Source organism: Schistocerca cancellata, chromosome 1 (assembly GCF_023864275.1).
Source record: "Schistocerca cancellata isolate TAMUIC-IGC-003103 chromosome 1, iqSchCanc2.1, whole genome shotgun sequence".
Classification (NCBI taxonomy): Eukaryota; Metazoa; Arthropoda; class Insecta; order Orthoptera; family Acrididae; genus Schistocerca; species Schistocerca cancellata.
In genome coordinates, this window is record NC_064626.1 from 659,227,296 (window position 1) to 659,251,694 (window position 24,399).

Genomic DNA, 24,399 nt, shown 5'->3' on the forward strand with positions numbered 1-24,399 from the left:
TACGACGTATGCACAAGTGCTGTAACGCCAGTTTTACGACACTAGTAATGGCTAAGGCTACGTTTAGTCCGAAACACCATAAAAAACTGTCCTCGTTTGATTTTATCACCATTCGGTAAATAGCGTTTCGACAACTAGTGTATCGGTCGTGTCTCGCCACTACATCTTCCACATCTCCCGATCTCCCGACTTGAACCCGTTGCAAGTTTTGCGTGAGGATACTCAAAAACTTCGTTGTTCTTCAGCCCTGTTGATAGTGTCGATGAATTCTGGGAACGCAATGTGGATGGTTATCAAAGCTTTCGAAACATACTTGAAATTTTTTTAATTGTACGGGCATTAATGTTGAGACATGGTGAAACTTGCCCTCGCATAGACGGCAGGGTCATGTGGGACGCTTGTTGTAACGTGTTTATCCTCAAGTGCTTATCTGCAGTTTGTTTCCTCGGGGACTCTATTACAAGGTGTTGGTGTACTCAGTTGTAAAACGTTTTCGATTATGTTGAGCCACAGTCATGCAATACTGTTTAAAAGACTAAACGGCCATTTGACTGTGTATTGCTAGATTTACCTTTTGTACTATCTAGATTTAAAATTTTATGCCGTTATCAAGTACAATGCTAAAAGTTGTTAGACCATTATTACGTCATATTGTTAAGACTCCCTTAACAGATATGACATAATAATGGCCTAACATTTTTTTAGCATTGCATACGATACTGGCATCTGGACAGTGCGAAAGATGAATATAGTAATGCACAATCAAATGGCGGTTTACTCTTTTAAACATACTGAGTTATAATACGTCGTATGGAGGAAACCGTTGGTTGCCGGACCTGTGTTTCACTGTCCTCTAGTCGCCCCTTTCGTTTGCTCCTATAACCTGTGCAACCTCCTCGGTGGCTCAGTGGATGCCCCCAGCACAATAGCTCAGCGTGTTCGGTCAGGAGACTGGCCATCCTCTGAAGTTAAATTTTCATAGATGGAGTTTGAGAGGCGTCTTGCTACTTTCGCTACGAATAAACAGATAACATGAAAGAAAGAAGAAGGGAGGTGCCGAACCATAGATCCGTAGGTCTCGGATTCGATCTCCTGTTAGTATTTTTATCCATCGCTTCTTTTTTTTATAATAATGTCGAGCAGTATCGTGGTTCGGAGCCCACGTTCACATGTAATTCCCTCTATAACTGATCAGATGAAAATCATTTCAATGGCTGACGTAAGGCGAGGACATATCACCTGCAACCGCACCATGCCCAGTGAAGCCCTGTCGTTTTCAGACTAGTTTACGTTTTCGTGACTATTTTACCTTACAATCTCTTTAATATTACAAACGTTCGAGACTTGAAGTAATAACCATTTACCCACATTGAAGCATAAAGGGCGATCAAAAATTTTCCGTATGAGGAAGTTTTGCCCATTGGATGCAAGGTAGCGCGACTCCATTGTGAATACATGAACACCGACGTGTAGGCAAGGATTAGTGTGGCATTCGTGTCTTTCCGAACTGCGTACGGCAAATAAAGAAACGTGAACTACGACGATGTTCTTACTAAATGCATCCAAACAGGAGCAGTGTACTGTTGTTTCATGGCTAACGAAGTACAAATTTCGGTAGACATCCGTCGGTGAATGAGAAATGTGTGTGAGGCAGCAAGTCTGTCGAAAACTACCGTTGTGGACAAGGGGTGCTGCTGCTTCATGATAACGGACACCCTCATATCGTAAATGGTGTAACGCAGAAGTTACGCCAACTCAAGCCAGGCGAGTATCACACCTTCGGTCCCTTAAAAGAGGCCTTCAAAGGTCGATAATTCCTGCCGGACGAGTATGTGCTGCAGAAATTTACGGAGTTGTGTTTACCAAATGGGTATCTTCAACCTGGATGCCGCGGTGATATGATTGCCTCAATGCTCACGACAGTTTTGTGTTGTTGGCATTCCGTGGACTGTACAGCCTTCGTACTGAAAGTTTTTGATCGTCCTTTATAATAACGATCTAGCCACAATCTCGCTGTCTGAACTTAATCTAACGAACGGTGGCACGGATATGCTCTAACAATTATCATGCTATCTTCTTCACTGTATGATTCTTTTCTCGGCATATGCAACACGGTTGCGTTGAATGCACCATAACACCTACTGTCGATATCCTTCGCTTTAAAGACTCGCTGTAAATCTGATTTTGAACGTAGCTGAAGTCATACGTAGGGTGGTATCCCAAAGTGCCCAAAATTTATGAGTACACAGAAATACTAGGTGTCTCTCCATATACCCTTCTTGAATTAGCGATAGCGATAGCTGACTTTACCTTCGGCGTGTCATTCGGCGTATCAGGATGAATGTTTGTACTAAACTTGGCAAAACGTCTGCAGAAATGCACCAAATGTTGAAGCAAAGCTTTTCGAGACAGCGGCCGAACATCGACTCATGATGACGATCGTTCGAATCGGCTGTCAATTGGCGTCGCACCAGAAAATGTACAGAATAGCGTAGATCAGATCCTGCTAAATCATAGACAGGCTATCCAACACCTCTGCAACGGCTTGTGAATGAGTTGTAGTAAATGTCAGCGTATTCCATCACAATAACTAAACATGAGAAGGATTGTGGCGAAGTTTGTGCCACGCCGATCAGGAGCAACATCACTGAAAGTCTGCAGTGAAATCTAACGACTGTTTCAAGGCCATCCAAGTTTCCCTTACAGAAGCTGCCAGTGGCAACGAGAACTGAACTTAGGGCAGTTACTCTGGAACTGGGTATACTCTCAATGCCACTGTGAAGAATTAGATATAGGTAATTAACACATTCCGGGAAACTTTGAAGACCTCGTCGCATTTAGGTGACACTACTTTGTTACGACACGGATAATAATGTTTTTCAATATGACAAAAAGCTTATGCTTTAGACCGTGTTTTATTACTGTGTGGCCGGCCGGTGTGGCCGTGCGGTTGTAGGTGCTTCAGTCTGGAACCGCGTGACCGCTACGGTCGCAGGTTCGAATCCTGCCTCGAGCATGGATGTGTGTGATGCCCTTAGGTTAGTTAGGTTTAAGTAGTTCTAAGTTGTAGGGGACTGATGACCATAGATGTTAAGTCCCGTACTGCTCAGAGCCATTTGAACCATTTTTTTATTACTGTGTCTATCGATTTTTCTTGCAATCCACATAGAATATTTTTATTCACCATAAAGTTAAAGCCTTTTTTATGTTATGGTTTTAGGATGCATAGGAAGAATTTGTTGAAAGAAAGGCTGTATAAGCCGCGCCTTATTCGAGGCCAATCGGCAATGGGAAATGCCGTTCTTGCTCACAAGAGAAATAACGTAATATTAGTGCTACGGGTCTATGAAAAAAGACGGATTGGTGCAGCAGCTGAACTCGGCTGCTTCGGTTATACTTCGTCTTTTGTCACCACAGTCAGAAAATAATCTTCGGCTGAATTTTACACCACTAATTTGAAATTTCACCATCTATTTGGGAATAAAATTACATTTTAAGCTTCGTTTTTCTCTAATATGGATGACAATCAACCTTTACTGCTGACACAGGCGACATTATAGAACGGCATATAAAACATCTTTATTGGCTCTTCTAGCGATATGCTACAATACTGCGGCACGGGGATTTCAGAGTTCACCAGGACTACAGATTCAGATCTGCGATAAAATAAGAAATTGAAGATACGAAGGTTGAAACTTAAATAGTGGAAACACTGCTGCGGAAACACTATGCAATGGAATCTACTATTGTCGCTGATAGCACACCTTGTTGACATACCCACCTTACCTCCGAGCAAATGGACACGCCCATTCCACGTCACCGGCGTGCGCACAATCGATGGAAACACAGTAATCAATTCTGTCTCTAAGCTGGTCGTAGGTTGTGTTACAAAAATGAACAGCATAGAGACAGAAGTGATGACACTTTCTGCAGGACCAAACCATCATTTTGCAGGAGAATGCTCAAGCACGCACAGTGCAAGTTGTTACTGATTTGTTTGACTGATGGAGTGGGCAATAGACCGCGCCGCTCGAACTGTCAACACAACTTGCACTGCTAAGGGTATCCCACGACTTCCACATCGCTGGCAACAGGTTATACACAATGCTGGTCACTACTCTGAAGGTCAGTAAAACTTTGAAACACGTATCTATTTTATACGAGCTGTAAATAAATAGTTGCCACTATTTAAGTTCCAACCCTCGTATTATGACCACCCCCCCCCCCGCCCTTAAATGGTCCACTGTCTGGATAGGGTAGTCAGACTACACAGTGCAAAGGAGTAATCGGTAAACACTTCCTAAGGCAGGCTCTGTTGGCTTTGTGTTGCAGGAAGTTCATCACGCTGCACATCGTAGACGAGGACAGCTACGAGAAGGACATGCTCTTCTACGTGCAGTTGGGCGAACCGCGAATGCTAGGCGGTGAGTAACATTTCCTACGGGCGCCGCAGCCGCTGCCGCTGCCTTTGCTGTTTCACACACGCCATCAAACTCACCCATTCATTCATTCGTTCAAACTCGCCAGTGTCTCGTAAAGTACCCAAACGTTCTGAACTCCTATTCTGTTACACACACTCACGATTTCATTTCGAAAACATGTTCACCACAATCCTTCTACAACATACAACCTATGTATGCGACTACTGATACTTTTTTTGACACTACTCGTACACTTTTCAGTGGCCACACTACCTTCGACTACTCAACAGACGTGGACGAAATGCATCGACAGGCTCGTATCGTAGCTCTGTGGTCACGACACAACACTTGTTGCCTTTGACTGGCGGCAGATGTCCGCCATAATATTTATTGCTAGCTGTATAAGTCGCTCCAGCCCGTATTTCCATGTAATGCTGTGCCATTCACTTCTTGACTTTGCGTGAGGCGACGACGTCTTTCAAATACAGTACGATCAGCGAACCGTTAGTAGTTGCGTGACTGATGACACGTCTTTTCCCACATCTGTACCGCAACCTTTTGTTTCTTTTTAGCGTCTTCTGCAAAAGGTGGGTCCTCTTTCTTCTGTCCGGCAATCACTATAAGTGTATCATGACGTCGAGCAGATGGTGCTGGTCTGCATGTAATGTGATGTTCACCTAGACTAAAGATCACATTCGCACCCACAATGCTCGGTAACTTGTGCTACTTCTCACATCGACAGCCTCGCCAGACACGATCATTTTTCTCATTTCCTGATAGGCACAGAAGCTACTCTTGGCAAAATCAAGGCTGATAAATAAATGAAAAACTTAATTACATAATTTGGCTAGTCTTTTCAGTAGCGTTTTTACTTCGTCGATGCACATTTAGAAGTCACCGTACGATCAGTAATGCAATTGTTGTATATTAAGATCTTTATTGTGATGTCAACACGCCTAAACACGTATCTGTGGGAAATATAGTGAGATATTAATTGTAATTTGTGAAATGCTCACCCACCCACCCCCTCCATAGCATGGCACGGGTAGCACTAAGTGTTTACGGCTAGACGACACACGCAAATCTTCCTCGTGAATCAGCGTCTCTGTTAGTGAAAACCGTACCAAAATCTCTACAATATTTCCTAAGATAAACCCGAACATACGGACAGAAACATCGGTATAGGACTTTAATTTATAATATGTGTGTCTACAGATATAGAAGATAGATCATAGATAAACAGAAGATTATTTTTGTTGAAACTTATATTATACCAGCGAATTTTGCTGATTTGTTTTGTTGGCGATACCACAATGGCATGATGACATCGCAATGAAGTTCCTTAGGTAACAGCTCAAGACTGAATGATGAAGCCATGACTGGGCTACATACGCAGTCATAGCAAAAATGCTACTGAAATAACTAATTGAGTTTTCTATTAGTACTATTCTTCAGCTGCCAAAGGAAATCAGGCAACCTTTTATGTCCAGATAAAATTGACGAAATTCTCTGAGAATGTGAGACCAATTAAGTGGCACGGTTTACGCGAACTGTTTAAGAACACCGTACTGCTTACAAAACTCGCGTGAAATCCAGAAATCTAAAAATTCCAGTGGGAGCTGAGCACAAGTGTGCCACAAAAGATTGTAAGATTATGTTCGATAAAAGAAAAATTTCTCTCTCTCATCTCCAGCTGTTGGAACCACCCATGTAGCCCTGATTAACGGTACTGAACCTACATTGCGATTAAAATCCTCGTCCCCCCATCGAGAATTAGGTGTTCCATAGTTTCCTTAAATCGTTAAGCAAATTCCGAGATAGTTCGTTAGAAAGGACACGCTCGATTACTTTCCTCTTTCTTCCTCAGTTAAAGCTTGTGCTCCATCTCCAATGACCTCGACGTCGACGGCACGTTGAAACCAAATCTACCTACCAACCTCCTACAACTATTGGGGCCAACCTACAGCCAGTCAAAATTATAATTTCGGCATGTCCATCCGTGTTAAGTAGGAGGAGAGGACCATAGCCGACAGGAGTATCACAGTTTTGACCACTGCCGTCAGCTGTAATTTCATGATCAGTTTATTTGGCAACCCATTTCTACGATACACTTCGTCATCATCAGGCCCTAAAAGTAACATAAAAGCAAGTACATTAGCAACAGCATGACACCAAAAGCAAAATTGTACCTGGAATATGTAATAAGTAGTTATTCTGTGTTTCAAAACGCTCTTCATACAACCTTAATAAGTGTATTGTGATCAAAAGTATCCGGACACCTAATTGAAAATGACTTACAAGTTCGTGGCGCCCTCCATCGGTAATGCTGGAATTCAATATGGTGTTGGCGCACTCTTACCCTTGATGATAGTTTCCACTCTGGCAGGCATACGTTCAGTCAGGTGTTATAAGCTTTCTTGCGGAAAGGCAGTCAATTATATGCGAAGTGCAGCACTGAGGACAGATATCGATATCGATGTCGTTCGGTAGGGCCTGGCACGAAGTCTGCGTTTCAAAACATCCCGAAGGTGTTCTATAGGATTGAGGCCAGGACTCTCTCCATAGGATTCAGGTCAGGACTCTGTGCAGGCCAGTCCATCGAAGGGACTTTATTGACGTGCATCCACTCCGCCACAGGCCGTGCATTATGAACAGGTGGTCGATCGTGTTGAAAGATGCAGTCGCCATCCCCGATTTGCTCTTCAACAGTGGGAAGCAAAAAGATGCTTAAAACATCATTGTAGGCCTGTGCTGTGATAGTGCCATGCAAAACAACAAGGAGTGCAAGCCCCCTCCATGAAATACATGACCACACCATAACACCACCGCCTCTGAATTTTACTGTTGGCACAACACACGCTGGCTGATGACGTTTACTGGGTACTCGCCAAACCCACAGCCTGCCATCGGATCGCCACATTGTGTACCGTGATTCGTTACTCTACACAACGCTTTCTCACTGTTCAATCGTCCAATGTTAACGTTGCTTACACCAAGCGAGGAGTCGTTTGGCATTTACTGGCGTTATGTGTGGCTTATGAGCAGCCGCTCGACAATGAAATCCAAGTTTTCTCACCTCCCGCCTAATTGTCATAGTACTTGCAGTGGATCCTGATGCAGTTTGGAATTCCTGTGTGATGGTCTGGATAGACGTCTGCCTATGACACATTACGACCCTCTTCAACTGTCGGCAGTCTCTGTCAGTTAACAGACGAGGTCGGCCAGTACGGTTTTGTGCTGTACGTGTCCTTTCACGTTTCCACTTCACTATCACATCGGAAACAGTGGACCTAGGGATGTTTAGGAGTGTGGAAATCGCGCGTACAGACGTATGACACAAGTGACACCCAATCACCTGACTACGTTCGAAGTCCGTGAGTTCCGCGGAGTGCCCCATTCTGCTCTTCACAATGTCTAATGACTACTGAGGTCGCTGATATGGAGTTCCTGGCTGCAGGTGGCAGCAAAATGCACCTAAAATGAATAACGTATCTTTTTGGGGTTTCCAGATGCTTTTGATCACATAGTGTACTTGGGGAGGGGGCGGGGGGTAACCATTATGTTGTACTCTATGTCAGTACTGCTATGTTAACGGTCACATACAGCAAAACTCAATCACTGTACAAACAAGGTAACGCGAAAACAGAAATGGGCACCTATACACAATTAAGACCTATTACAAAACCAATCAGTTAATTAGTTGGTTGCGTGTTCCATTGATCAATCGCACGGTACGGTAGCCGTTATGACGTTGAACGCGTCAAGTGCACAAGAAATGCACATATGAAACAAGATTTTTTAATTTATCATTCACCCCATTCCCTTAAATGGTGCATCATGCATATACTATATTTATAGATTCATTTATTCCTATTCAAGAATTCATCTATGGTATTGAAGGAGTTGTCAAGGAGATATGATTTCAGTTTATTTTTTAAGCTATTACTGCTGTCTGGCCAGACATTTTATTTCATCGGGTAATTCGTCAAAAATTTTTATAGCAGCATATTTTACCCCTTTCTGTACCAAAGATAGGGTGAGTAAAGGATAGTGTAAGTCTTTCTTTTTTCTGATATTATAATCATGAATGTCACTGCTGTTTTTAAACTGTTCCATGTTATTTAGAACAAATTTCATTAATGAGTAAATGTACTGTGAGGCTGTTGTAAGAATTCCCAATCTTTTAAAAAGATGCCTACAAGATGTCTGACTATGAATCCCACACATTATTCTAACCACATTCTTTTGAGCAGTGAATACTTTTTGTCTAAGTGTTGAGTTACCCCAAAATATTATTCCGTATGGCATCAGAGAGTGAAAGTATGCAAAGTATGTTAGCTTACTAATGTACGTACTTGCAGTGCTAGAAGTATGGAAACCAATACATATCATAGTAATCGACATACTTAAAAATACGTGGTTAATACATCAAGCGGATAAATATCCACTAACATTGAGTATGATCGTGCGTGTAACATGACTACAAACATAATCTATTGGTGTAAGGTACATACATCTATACAACTGCTCTATGTCGTAAACAGCAATAGAAGTGACAACGCTTGTCCGTATACAGCAGAGAATCTAAATAAAGTACCTAAAGAACAAAGCAAATAATAGAGGACAAAACCAATCATAAGCCTATAGACGTTTGTATGGCGACAAGACAGTGAGAACAGGACGATCTAATGAAAGAACAATTCATCAAACCTGTCACTCTGTTGAGTGATGAGATATGAGTGGATCATCTAGGCACGTCCTTCTGACTGCAGTGTCAACGCTATTGGAACACAGTAACGTATCAAAACAATGTGAAAAGCCATATCAATATGGATTAATGAAAACGCTTATGAGTATCCTAATCATACAAGTCAAAAATGGCATGGGGTCTTTTCAGGTGAAACAATAAAAAAGGGGGTGGTTGCATGTTATGTGACACATAAGGCGTTAACAAGGCAGCCACGTCGTGAGACTCGTCAAAAATATAACAGAAAAGCAGGGCATATCAATACTGATTTAACATATTGAGTTCTTAAAACATTAACCTTGCAAAACGGCCTTATAGTGGAATTCCATCACAAGATTGCGGACATATACGAGAATAATGAACTAATTACTTCAAGCGTTACCCAATAAAGTGGACTATATTTTGAAGTTAATTAGTAACAGTTCGAGATACCTGAATAAGAGCTGTAGACTAGTATCATGAGATGAACTCACCGTAAAATAGCTACTAGCCGAAGACAATAGAAAGTGGCATTAGAATAGGCCGAATCTATGTTGCACAAGCACGCAACAGCAAAAGTTGAAAGAATTGCACGCTGCCTGCGCGTTCGTATATCGGGATTATTAAACACAAACCGGAATCGGAATTTTACAATACAAACAATACAGTTCTTAAGGTTGTGTTCAGAACGTTTTTAAGCGACAGAATAACTACGTATTACATATTTTAATAGGTACAGTTTTGCTTTTTATGTCATGCTGTTGCTAATGCAGCTGTTTTTATATTACTCTTATTACCTGATGATGACAAAGTGCATCGTCGAAAGAGGTTGCCAATAAATTGATAATGAAATTACAGCTGACGCTAGTGTTGAAAACTGCAATAAAAATTTTAATTTCTCCAGCATATGCATCAGAGATAGCGCTTACGCCGTCAGTCGTTCATTGTACTTGAAATAATAAAGATTGCGGATCGGGGTGCCGTCGACGAAGCGTTGGAGACGGAGCACCTCTCCGGTACGACGAGGATGGAGAAGGCAACCGGCCATGAGCTTTTTAAAGCAACCGTTCTGGAATTGGCCTAAATTCTTTTGGAAAAAACATGGAAAATAATGCGGACGGCGGGCAATAGCCTTATAACGCTCTGTTTCTAAAGTGAGTCACTCGCCAAATCACCGCGTACGACGCAGGTTACCGAAGACAAATGTATTCGGCGTTTTTTATTTAGTCGTGGGTGGTGCTGAAACGAGTGTCCAAGATTTGCACTATTTGATCAAAAGTATCCGGACGCTTACTAGTAGACATTAATACACTACTAGCCATTAATATTGGTACACCATGAAGATGACGTGCTACAGACGCGAAATTTAACCGACAGGAAGAAGATGCTGTGATATGCAAATGAATATCTTTTCAGAGCATTCACACAAGGTTGGCGCCCGGGGCGACACCTGCAGCGTGCTGACATGAGGAAAGTTTCCCATCGATTTCTCATACACAAACAGCAGTTGACCGGCATTGCCTGGTGAAACGTTGTGTAATGCCTCGTGTAAGGAGGAGAAATGCGTACCATCACGTTTCCGACTTTGATAAAGGTCGGACTGTAGCCCATCGCGATTGCGGTTTATCGTATCGCGACATTGCTGCTCGCGTTGGTCGAGATCCAATGACTGTTAGCAGAGTATGGAATCGGTGGGTTCACGAGGGTAATACGAAACGCCGTGCTGGATCTCAACGGCCTCGTACCACTAGCAGTCTAGATGACAAGCATCTTACCCCTGAGTCAGCAGATGGAGACGTTTGCAAGACAACAACCATCTGCACGAACAGTTCGACGACGTTTGCAGCAGCGTGGACTATCAGCTCGGAGACCATGGCTGCGGTTACCCTTGACGCTACATCACAGACAGGAGCTCCTGCGATGGTGTACTCAACGACGAACCTGGGTGCACGAACGGCAAAACGGCATTTTTTCGGATGAATCCAGGTTCTGTTTACAGCAACATGATGGTCGCATTCGTGTTTGGCAACATCGCGGTGAACGTACATTGGAAGCGTGTATTCGTCATGGACATACTGGCGCATCACCCGGCGTGATGGTATGGGGTGCCCTTGGTTACACGTCTCGGTCACCTCTTGTTCGCATTGACGGCACTTTGAACAGCGGACGTTACATTTCAGATGTGTTACGACCCGTGGCTCTACCTTTCATTCGATCCCTGAGAAACCCTACATTTCAGCAGGATAATGCACGACTGCATGTTGCAGGTCCTGTGCGGTCCTTTCTGGATACAGAAAATGTTCGACTGTTGCCCTGGCCAGCACGTTCTCCAGATCTGTCACCAATTGAAAACGTCTGGTCAATGGTGGCCGAGCAACTGGCTCGTCACAATACGCTAGTCACTACCCTTGATGAACTTTGGTATCGTGTTGAAGCTGCATGGGCAGCTGTACCTGTACACGCCATCCAAGCTCTGTTTGTCTCAATGCCCAGGCTTATCAAGGCCGTTATTACGGCCAGAGATGGTTGTTCTGGGTACCAATTTCTCAGGATCTATGCACCCAAATTGCGTGAAAATGTAATCACATGTCAGTTCTGGTATAATATATTTGTCCAATGAATACCCGTTTATCATCTGCATTTCTTCTTGGTGTAGCAATTTTAATGGCCAGTAGTATATGTGACGTGTCCAATATTCGCCTTTATGACGGCTGCCGGGGACACTTTCAGCCATGTGCCTGAATGTTTGTGGAGGGGTGGTAGCCCCTTTCTTCCTCAAGAGAAGATAGCCATGTTGGATGGTAGAGTGTGGAGCGAAGACAACGTTGTAATTCATCCCAGTGATGTTGCACTCGGTTCAGGGAGTGAATCTAACCAGGCCAGTCCATTTCAGAACCGTTTTTGACCTCAAACCAGTGCCTCACAGATGCTGCTTTATGACAGAGTGCATTTCCTTGGTGATAACATCATCGTCTCCGAACTGTTCCTCTACTGCATCCAGTACACAGTGCTGTAAAATGTGTTCGTATCCTCAGGCATTTAGCGTTTTTTCAAGCACAAAAAGGGACTCTAGCCACGAAAAACACACCATATCGTAACACAACCTCCTCCGCACTTCACTATTCGCACTAAACATCACGACAGGTTACGTTTTCCAGGAATTCGCCAAATCTAAACCCATCCATCGGATTGCCAAAGGGTCTATCGTGATGCACCACTCTAAAACATTTCTTTCCTGTCATCCACTGGCGTCGCTCTTCGCACCACCTCAAGCGTCGCTTAGCACTGACCACAGAAACGTGTGAGTTACCACCAGCTGCTCCGCCATTGCACCCCATTTTTTTAACTCCCTACGCACAGTCATTGTGCTAACCGAACTGTTGGTAGCCCGTTGGAACTCACGAGTGATCTGTTCCGTCGGTTTCAGGCGATTTTTTTACAGCCACCATCCGCGCTGCTCGTTGGTTCCTGCCCATGTGTTCGGACATGTCCGAAAGAACAGATACCATCTTCATATAGTTAAGGCTAACCGGCCATTGATCTTCTTCTGTGCTGGATGCACACGCATTGCCCGAACTCTTACGGGACTTGGTAAGATTGTCTACCGCGAGTAATAAGTGTAATAGGCAGGGGCACTACGAATGTAGTGTGTGGACATTAAGTTGGGAATGTGGGTGTCACGGGGAGCGTGCAAGGGATAAATCCCTGCAGTCGCACTATCCTCTGTGCCCTCGGTGGCTCAGATGGTTTGGCGGCACGGTAGCTCAGCGTATTCGGTCAGAGGGCTGCCCTCCCTCTGTAATAAAAAAAACTGAGTAAAGGAATCAACGATCAACTTGAAAGGATGTCTTGTGACGTCCGCCCACACCAAACGCAACGAACAATACCAAAAAAAATGAAAAAAGGAAAAAAAATATGGATAGAGCGTCTGCCATGTATGCAGGAGATCCCAGGTTCGAGTTCCGGACGGGGCACACATTTTCAACTGTCCCTGTTGATGTATATCAACGCCTGTCGACAACTTAGGGTCTTGATTTTATTATCATTTCAGTTTTTTCCCGTCTTATGGAGAGAAGCTGTACGGTATGCAAAGTGATGCGCAACTGGAACAGGGGTGTTTTCCAAGTTTTCGATTGGCGGATTTAGTTTTCTTGGCCAAAATTGCACGCGGGGCTTTCCGCGGTCTGGCAGATAGTTTGATGATGTTTGGTTTATGGGACGCTCAACTGCGCGGTCATCAGCGCCCATAAAATGTCCCAATTTTTACACAGTCCAATTTTTTTCACAGCCCAATCTAGCCACTGTCACGAATGATGATGATGCCGATGATGAAATAATGAGGACAACACAAACACCCAGCCCCTGGGCCGGGAATCGAACCCAGGGCCACGTGATCTAGAGGCAGCAACGCTAGCCACTAGACCACGATCTGCGGACGCTGGCAGATAGTGTGAGTTGCAACAGATTCGGTTGTGAACCACGGAGGAGTACGAACGTTTCTCGGCCGCGTCCCACGAAGGTGGTTTGGTTTTTGGACTTGGAGTATGGGTGTGAAGGTGTATCCAAATCAAAGAAGGCGACGGGCGTCCTCTGTCCCACTCGATGCCGAGGTACATTGGGCATTCCATCTCGATTTTTGTACACGTCTATACTGAGTATTCCGCACCACCTTCACTAGGAATCTTCAGAATGGCTTCTCTTACTTTTCTGCGCGCCGCGCCCACGGCAGCAGCTATTGTTCTGAAATTAATGCGCATTGTAGTAGTTCCTTTCCGGGTTCAGTTCCGAACCATTGTCATTAATATTAATCATAGTTAGATCGCAATATCCATTTAAAGTCACAATTGAAGTCGAGTAATCACCCTTGGTTCAACTTTGTCAACTGCCTATCAGATCACTTAGCGAATACGAAACAGAGTATAATCAATGTGTTACGTCGATCCATATTCCATTTACCTCATATTTTTATGAAGGAATCTGTTGTAATATTTAATTCAATCAAGTATTCAATTTCGTAAGATCCCATGATCATCTTTAACTATTTTTTCTTCCTTATGTGGGAAATAATACGAGTAGTACTGCAGTAAGAAATACAATGTATCATCTTCAGCTTCACTACACAAGGCCACATTTTATAGTCTTTTGCGTTTAAATCCATTACTTTAAATTGTCATTGTAGCGTCACTGAAGAGGACTGTGTCTCAGAGTTATTGAGAGGCAGAAATTCATTAGATGTACCATATTTCTAACCACCAGAGAGACATTTTGTAGTATAACGACATACACATACAGTGGTAAAAAAATATAATTAGAGATGGAGGAATACTTACTGACAGGAATTTTCCAGCACAACACGCACTACTTCTAGCATGGTGAAAGATTGGACAGATAGTTTAAAAAGGGGATAAATTTCCAATAAATGCAACTTGTGTTTGCGCAACCAATCAGGTAATGCACTTTCATGCCATTCTTTTACTTTGCCATTATCTTTGAACAATATTTCTCCTGTCTGCAGCTGTACACTCCTCCATTACCAGGCCTTTCCACTCTTGATGCAGAAATTTGTGAATATGTTTTCATGGCATATTTTTAAAACAAATAGACTTATTAAAATCTTGGTCCATTAAGTTTCGGGTATGCAGCCGCAAGAATTCTCCTTCTTCTTCTTCTAATATTTCGGCTGTATAACGTTCAGCCGTCTTCAGAGTGAGCTGCAAGACTGCCGCTCCAGTGCTCGCTTCGTTCCTTTATACTCGTGTACCGCGCAACTGCGCATGCGGCCACAGATGCAAATGCGCCAGAGACGTTGGTCGGCGGAAGAGACATGCACAATGCTCGAGTTACATCTATGACTCCGCTTTCGATCTGTGCTGGCATGTCGATGTATCGTTGTGAGCTGCACTGTGACGACGTCTTTATGAGTTTATTACACCAAGTGCCGGATTCCAGTAAAATCTTCTTTGCTCACTATAAGCATCTCGTCAATTGAACACGAGACCTAGACGTGCATAGAGATTGCGAACAAATTATGACGCTCATGCAGACGAATTGTAAAAATTAAAATTGCAATTGCTAGAAGGGGTGGCGGCTGAGCTTGCAGACCAACGGCTAAGAATCACACAGCGATTGGTTAAGAGCATGATGACGTTGCTAAAAGTCGTTTGCCATGGGGAGGGGGAGGGGAGGAGTGGGAAGGTAATTTTGGAAAACTGTGTAGGGAGTGGGTCAGGAGGGGGAAGGGAATTGCGAGAAATTTGGGATGGGGAGGAAATTTTGGGAATGCTGGTACTGACGTCAGCGATTCCAGGAATGCTGATGCTAGCATCAGAGATTTTTGCACTCGTTCTCTCACTGACCCCCTACTTATGATCGCATCACCATAAGAATGCACCATGTCATAAAGCAGCGTTTTTCCACAGTACCATTCCTCAAATGGAGTGGCCTGCCACAAGACTCCAACTGAACCTAATGGAACCCCTTTAGTACGAATTATAACGTCGACTTGGTACCTGACCCAAGAGTTCAACTTCACTACCTTTTTCGTTACGGCTCTTGTGGAAGAACGGGCATGCATTTCTCCTCAGACGTTCATCAGACGACTCAGTTAAATGGTCCTCAGCAGGGATCAAGCCGTCATAAAGGCGAAGGGTCGACGACATACTCCACATTAATGTCTATTAATAGGTATCCAGAAACTTTTAATATAGTGAATAAATAAATTTCCACAATCGCTGTACCACCACATTGCGTCCTCACTAGTTATATGGCGTTTGCTTCGTCGCAGATGAAAACAGTGTCCGGGTCTGGAACTCAGACCCTATCTCGCGGGCAGTGCTGTTAAACACTGGGCGATGCTGGCGCGGCTTACAGCTGCTTCGCTGTATCACTTCTGTCAGTAATGCTCTCCTACATTCTAATGTCTCCTACGTACCTCACAGTCTCTGGGTTGGGACCGTGGTCCAAAATATACATTTAGCGTGTCGGGCAGTTTCACAGCGTCGTGCATACGGCTGCAAAGTGAAAGATTTACACTGGCTTTAGTTGGTTACTGGTCTTAGAAAGAGGATTCACCTGTATTTCCGACAGAAAATTACAAGTTGATGATGAAGACAGCGGAAACAGTTGCCGAAAACTCGAGATTTTAAATGAATTTGACGCGGCAAGGAAACCAAAAACATGTTGTGCAACGATACAATCGAGAAAAAAAACTCCACGTCCGTAACAGGCAAAAATTACCGTAGGATCCACACTAACAATTAATTCAGTCACATAGTAAGCAAAAATCTCAGGACCCATATTTTCGCGTAACATAAATATGTTAGAATTTCTGTCACTTACGACTCTTTCTCCAAACTGTATAAACCGGATGATTTCAGCTTTAAGCAATTGTCGCGTGATAACTGACAATAAAACAGAGGATCTCTCATCAACTTCATACGACAGTACTACCAATCCTAAAAGTCACCTGTCAAGTCAATATTACGCAGAATAAGTACACTGTAAACCAGGAGACTCGTACTATAAAGACGTAGAATATCACTGAATTTCCTGGAAAGTTGGCTTTCTACAAAGCGCGGCACTGCCACAAAAGCTCACTTACACTACTCCATTGCCTTCTAGTGGGCACAGGTTTCTATTGTTACTCTTGAGGTGGAGTATCACAATACATCCATAACTTCATACAGTATGTAGCACTTCAGACAACTGAAAACGTATTTTAGCTTCTGGTAAGGAACAGTGCAGTGGGAGGAAACTACAGTTAGACTAAGAGTAATTAAATATGAGATTCCCTGATCGAAGTTAAGTAGAAAATACTATCTATAATAACTTTACTTATATCTTCACCACACTTTTATATTTCGTGAACCTTTCGCGTTTCGACTTTCGATCATTTTCAAAGGCTACAACATACAACACGAAACTGGTATAAGACGATATGAAAATATGATACAATTCACCATTGTCAAGGTGCATATTACAACGACTAGAATATGGCTTCCTAGCTTATCCGTGTTATGTCAGTCATACAAAAACATCAGATACATTGTATTACGTCAAGATTTTTGAGCACGAGACAAGTACAAACTGCTACCATGTGAAAATTTTGGAAGCCAAGTAGACTACGCCGCTAGGCGGCGCTGGGTACGTGATACACGCTGCAATTTGTTACTGTTTACAATCACAATTTTCATCGTTACAACGTATAAAATGATTTCATCAGTCAACATGGAAATCACTGGCAATGTTTGTTTAGGGGACAAAGTGCAATACTCGACTGAGACCAGGCATGGTAAGTATGAGGGCACGGAAGTTTACAGGATTAAGTGCAGAGATTGCGATTAATGTTATATAGGACAGACTGGTAGGTCCTTCAAAAAACATTTTAGGGAGCATACCTATCTCAGCAATGAGGGCGAAAGTCAACTAATCTTAAAATTGTGCACAACGTCCCATAGGGACTGCTATTAAATACACTCCTGGAAATTGAAATAAGAACACCGTGAATTCATTGTCCCAGGAAGGGGAAACTTTATTGACACATTCCTGGGGTCAGATACATCACATGATCACACTGACAGAAACGCAGGCACATAGACACAGGCAACAGAGCATGCACAATGTCGGCACTAGTACAGTGTCTATCCACCTTTCGCAGCAATGCAGGCTGCTATTCTCCCATGGAGACGATCGTAGAGATGCTGGATGTAGTCCTGTGGAACGGCTTGCCATGCCATTTCCACCTGGCGCCTCAGTTGGACCAGCGTTCGTGCTGGACGTGCAGACCGCGTGAGACGACGCTTCATCCAGCCCCAAACATGCTCAATGGGGGACAGATCCGGAGATCTTGCTGGCCAGGGTAGTTGACTTACATCTTCTGGAGCACGTTGGGTGGCACGGGATACATGCGGACGTGCATTGTCCTGTTGGAACAGCAAGTTCCCTTGCCGGTCTAGGAATGGTAGAACGATGGGTTCGATGACGGTTTGGATATACCGTGCACTATTCAGTGTCCCCTCGACGATCACCAGTGGTGTACGGCCAGTGTAGGAGATCGCTCCCCACACCATGATGCCGGGTGTTGGCCCTGTGTGCCTCGGTCGTATGCAGTCCTGATTGTGGCGCTCACCTGCACGGCGCCAAACACGCATACGACCATCATTGGCACCAAGGCAGAAGCGACTCTCATCGCTGAAGACGACACGTCTCCATTCGTCCCTCCATTCACGGCTGTCGCGACACCACTGGAGGCGGGGTGCACGATGTTGGGCCGTGAGCGGAAGACGGCCTAACGGTGTGCGGGACCGTAGCCCAGCTTCATGGAGACGGTTGCGAATGGTCCTCGCCGATACCCCAGGAGCAACAGTGTCCCTAATTTGCTGGGAAGTGGCGGTGCGGTCCCCTACGGCACTGCGTAGGATCCTACGGTCTTGGCGTGCATCCGTGCGTCGCTGCGGTCCGGTCCCAGGTCGAGGGCACGTGCACCTTCCGCCGACCACTGGCGACAACATCGATGTACTGTGGAGACCTCACGCCCCACGTGTTGAGCAATTCGGCGGTACGTCCACCCGGCCTCCCGCATGCCCACTATACGCCCTCGCTCAAAGTCCGTCAACTGCACATACGGTTCACGTCCACGCTGTCGCGGCATGCTACCAGTGTTAAAGACTGCGATGGAGCTCCGTATGCCACGGCAAACTGGCTGACACTGACGGCGGCAGTGCACAAATGCTGCGCAGCTAGAGCCATTCGACGGCCAACACCGCGGTTCCTGGTGTGTCCGCTGTGCCGTGCGTGTGATCATTGCTTGTACAGCCCTCTCGCAGTGTCCGGAGCAAGTATGGTGGGTCTGACACACCGGTGTCAATGTGTTCTTTTTTCCATTCCCAGGAGTGTATATTTGAGGAATTGGATATTTTTCAGAGTTAAGACAAAATTTTCGTCAGAATTACTAAACTAATAAATAGATTTCACCAATAATGAGTTTTTCAGTCTATTTACGGAGCACTTATAGATCTGTCGTCATCCTGAAGCTTCAGTAGATGCTGACGTACTAGAGTTCGCCGCTGCACAGTAGTCTTTTGTGATAGATGCGTATCATTCTGTATTTTATCCCCGAGACCAGGCACCTTTGTGTGGCTTCCTCCTGTGTTTTTTTTTTTTTTTTTGTGCACAAGATGAGTAAAAGTTTATTTACTGCGTATTTAGCGTCACACGCGCGGATTGGTCATAGGCCGTCAGAGGATGCATAAGCAGTTGCTCAGCGCTTCACGCTGCATGGCACAAGTTCAAAACTGTTGATAACAGAGCTACTATAGTTCTTAAACCACTCATTTGCGTTATTTTACTTAAAGCTACATTTTATAAACCTTTGTAGTCACAGTATTGCAAACGTTTTTACAGGATTTTTAATATGCCGAGATTAATATTGTGCACCCATTCCATAACTTGAGTTATTGCGTTCTGCAGTGCTTGTTATTCACAGAAAAACAGTTTTATGCTCATACAACTAGAAAACATCTTATGTACGTTATACTAAGTGTGCCGATAGAGTATAAATAAGCGGCTGCTCAGCGCTTCACGCTGCATGGCGTAAGCTGAAAACTGTTGACAACACCGCTACTATAGCTGTTTCACGATGCTTTCGTGTTATTTTATTTAATCTGTGATTTTATGAGAATTTGTAGTCACAGTATTACAAGCAGTTTTACAGAATTTTTTAATATGTTAAGTTTAATGTTGTGTACCCCTTCCCCCTTCCTTAATTGCGTCATGGCGCTCTATAGTTTTGTTGTTCACAGAAAACAATTGTATGGTCATAAAATCACGGAAGATCTTATGTACGGTATCGTAAGTCTGCCAACTTTAATCAATTCCTTTCAACCCTCTCGTAATCTATGCAATTTTAACTTTTATTAAATATTTATGAACATTTACTGACGTTAGTAATTTATAGGTGTAAGTAGAAAATAAAACAAGAGATTTGTTTGTTAACAGTCAGCGCGTTCTTCCAATGTAGTAGATTAAAAAAATCTGTAACACATTGTTTTGTAACGTAATATCTTTTGTAAAACATGGTAAGTGATTTCCATGTTCACTGATGAATTCATTTTATACGTTGTAACGATGAAAATTGTGGTTGTAAACAGAAACAAATTGTAGCACGTATCATGTATCCAGCGCCACCTAGCGGTTGACTCTACTTGGCTTCCAAAATTTTCACTTGGTAACAGTTTGTATTTGTCTCGTGCTCAAAAATCTTGTCGTGATACGATGTATGTAATGTTTTTATATGACTCACATAACACTGGTAAGTTAGGATGCCATATTATAGTCGTTGTAATATGTACCTTAACAATGGTGAAATGTATCATATTTTCATATCGTCGTTTGAAAACGACGGAAAGTCGAAAGGTGTGAGGCTGATGAAATATAAAAGTGTGGTCAAGACGTGAGAAAAGTTGTTAAAAATGCATTCATGTGGCCTCGTCGTCTCACAGCATTTCCGTGCAATTGCAATAAACACTACGTACTGAAACAAGACTATCGCACTCTGTTTTAATATATGCATTCCAGCAACAAAAGTATAAACACTGGTTAATAAATTCTGATGTCCTCGTGAAACAAAGTTCCTGTTACCCAATCAGACAGACCATTTCATTCACAGCAATCATTGCAGCAACTGTGCAGAGCTTCTGTGTCTTTCGTGCTGTGTTGTGCTTACATCTCATTAAAACTGTGAAATTCAGCCTTTTGATACCGATATGTCAAGCCATCTAGCTCCTGTTTCTGTGTGCGCGGATAATTACTTCCTTGTTTCGGATCTTTCGCTCCTGTTAATCTTCTGCTTTGGTTAGAAACTACATTGCATTTTCATAGATATGAATAATCTATAATGAGTTTTATAAGTCAATGCAAAATAACAAAGCACAGAATGTTTAACTCCAATACTCGCATAAGTTCGCTTGCAAATTACATATTGCTTATAGTTTACTTGCTGAGTGAATTAAATCAATGATCAATGGAGGATTTGAAAAGTCTGTTCTTCTTATCACTGTTTTGCTGCCTTTGTATATGTTTTGTGTGTGCTTGGTGTTGTTTGTCTACGTACGAAGAATCGAGTCTGCTTTCTGTTGACGTGGGTCAGTAAGCAGCAATCAAAGTCGCTACATGAGAAAACAATACGTTGTTAACGATCTTCCTGATCAACGTGTGCTTTCATTACACACAATTACATCGACAAACCATTAAAACCTTTCAGTCTTCATTCAACAACAATTAAAATTGCGTTATAAGCACACTTTGAAATAAATGTAACAATTTAGTTGAATATTTTGAGTACATAATCGAAATACGCACCCATCTAAAAATGAAAGACCGTTAAAGTGTAACAAGTTCTGTAGTTGATCGAGTAACAGCAACGGATTAACTGTCAGTGACCTGATACTGAAGCTTCCACTTATGCCGTTTGTATATAGAATCCCACCCCCAGTTAACTGAGTTCTGGGTTGGTTTGTCTTAGCTGCCTACACGATTCACGGACTGAAAGCACTCACAGTGATAGCCTCGTACACTTAAACCAACGATAGGGTATTGTGGATCTAGGAAGCTGACTGGGAGATACGTTGTGAGTAGAGAGAGACAGAGAAAACATTGTTTTCTAGCCACGGCGAAGACCTCCATCGCCGCACTCTGAATCAAGCGCATTGGTAATCACTGTGTTTAAGTCCACATACAAGTGAAAATTTCGATGACAGTGCAGATAAAGAATCAGAAGAGAGGCACCAATAACCGCGCCCTGGTCTATCGCAGCCGACTATCAGCATAGTCTGGAAATTAGATTCAAAGATAAGTCTTGGTCACAGCGACTTCCGAGGCGACGTACGATAACTGAAGTAGATTGAGCGAGAATCGGTCAGAGTGTTCCCGTAAGTATTTTTGAACACTCTTATGCAGTATATACCAAAATTTTAGAGTCAAAACCTTACAAAGTCATACGGTATTCTTAAACTCAGTATTTCGAGATCAGGACGCAATGGTCGAAAATGATTACCTCAGGCGGTACGGCGTCTTGATTGAGTAATGCAAGTGAGGCAGATGTTTGTAATCCATTTGTGTTTCATTACGAACAATTATTACCTGCACCGTCGACGCAGGTAACATTAGCTTGAAAGGCAGTACACATTCGCCAGTGATGTGTCCGCAGTGGAACTTACCACTGTATGTAGTTAATGACTCGTTATCTAACATGACCGTTACTAGTTACAGGAACTAGCTGGCAGGCATTCTGTGTATGATGCAGCAAAATATAGAACCCGGAAAACCGGAAGAGTGTAGAGAGGGTAATTTTACAACAAGTGTCTTCCTAACTGGAATAAATGCCTCGTAATGAATCGAAGCTTACTAGAAAACGGGTCGTTCCAGTCACAGAAGGTGTCCAGGATTCTCAACATAGAATTATATTGAAATGCACGCTTCCCTGACGAATTTTATTACTAAAAACTTCTCTTCTTCGTCGTGTTGTCGCACCTTTTCGACGAGTTTCCTACTCCTCATCTTCACCTGAATACACAACTTGACTAAACGAGACGATTGGCTGATAGTACACAACCTGAGGCGCCAAATAATATTGCATTTGGTAACTGAGCCAAATGCGCGGCTGGGAAGACGAGTTGTCGTGGCAGTTCAAGCCTTTAATCCCTTCGGGGATACTGACACAATGTGGCGATTTATTCCATGTTGAATAGATTGGAGAATATGAGATCTTTCAATGGGCAGTGTTTATATTTGCAGCCGTTGCGTTCTCATAAGTTGGCTGCCCTGTTCACATTTCTCGATTTGCGATTGTTATGGAAACGTAGTTTAGTTCTCGATTTGCAGTTGTTATGGAGACGGATGTTTTGATGTCTGAGGACAGTCAGTGACTGCCGGTGGTTCAGGGTGTGCGTTTCAAATTACAGTTTGTATTTTCTTGCAGGCGAATTTTGTTTCAATAACTTTTATTGTGTGCTATGAAAGTTTGTTACTGTTAAAGTAGTGGTATCTGGGCGCTATTTCGTACAATTCGATTGTTCACAAACGTGCACATTTGTGGGCACTGTGCAAAAGGTAAGGTAACCTGAAGTGTAACGTAAGCACTAGTGTCCGAGTTATGAACTACTGCTATACAGAAACATGGTAGACCATCAAGCACCCCTTACCACGCTCACTTGAAAGAAAACCAACGCCCCGTATGTTCTACAGATTTAAGGCTGGATGGAATAATCCATTACCCTGCAAAGAATGAATGTAAGAATCCCCGTAGGTGTAAGAATGAAAACTGCAAAAGAAGCACCAAATATATTAGCAAAAAATCTAACGTTCCACTTTGTCCAGAATGTATGGAGTTATTCCGCGATAATTAATACTAACAATTTCGTGTTGGTTGAATTGTATCTTTATTTATAACATTTCTTGGTTTCTTTAAGTACTGCACTATGTCTACTCGTAGTAACCTGAATTTCACCATGTTCACAAATGCGGCCATTTCTTATTTATTGTCAAAGTTTAATTGTTACATTTACACCAAAAGTATATTTGTAACGAGTGACTAACATTTGAAATGTAGTGTTAAAATAACTGACTCAACTGAAATCATTTTAAAAATTCCCCTGAAGAGGTTTATATCATAAGCAGATTCAAGTGGGTAAGATACCTTAGCTATGTAGGGATGGCGAGACTTGTGCAGGGTAGGCAAGTGCGAAGAGATGCATCAGACCCGTCTTCGGAGTGAAGTCCGTAACAGCAGTATTATCCACTTACTGAAACCAAATGCAATTATTGCGATCTTTGACGCATTTTCGGTGACGTGTGCGTCAATGATGATGAAAAGAAACACAGCCACACACATACATACAGTCTCGAGGGGAGAAAATTCCCGACATGGCTGGGAGTCGAATCCGCGGTCCCATGATCGAGAATCAACAACGCTAACCAGAAGATCACTGCTGGCGTTATTACACAAATGTTTCTAATATTAGATATCTGTACCATATAGCACGATCCAAGGGAAATTAGAAATTCACATAAACGTGCTGGCGAGTGCATTGTTTATTCCACTGGCTGCCTGTAATGCCAACTTCTAACACTACATAGTTCTTCAAAAGTTGTTTTGGAAATAGTCTATGTGTTTATTTTCTTTGTTTACCTTCGTTCTTGGCGGACTAGCTTCAAGGTCGCAGCTCCATTCTCTGGCAGTCTTTCCTACCTTCAGAA

The 24,399-nt window shown here is 43.1% G+C and overlaps 1 protein-coding gene across 1 annotated transcript in view; it reads left to right on the plus strand.

The window, feature by feature from the left end:
* The first annotated feature begins 4,338 nt into the window (after positions 1-4,338).
* Positions 4,339-24,399, plus strand: part of LOC126183626 (sodium/calcium exchanger 1-like) — a 195,865-nt gene continuing 175,804 nt past the window's right edge. The window contains exon 1 of the mRNA XM_049925748.1: positions 4,339-4,424. Coding sequence (XP_049781705.1) covers positions 4,382-4,424 — 43 coding nt within the window. The 5' untranslated portion in view covers positions 4,339-4,381. The remainder of the gene's footprint in view (positions 4,425-24,399) is intronic.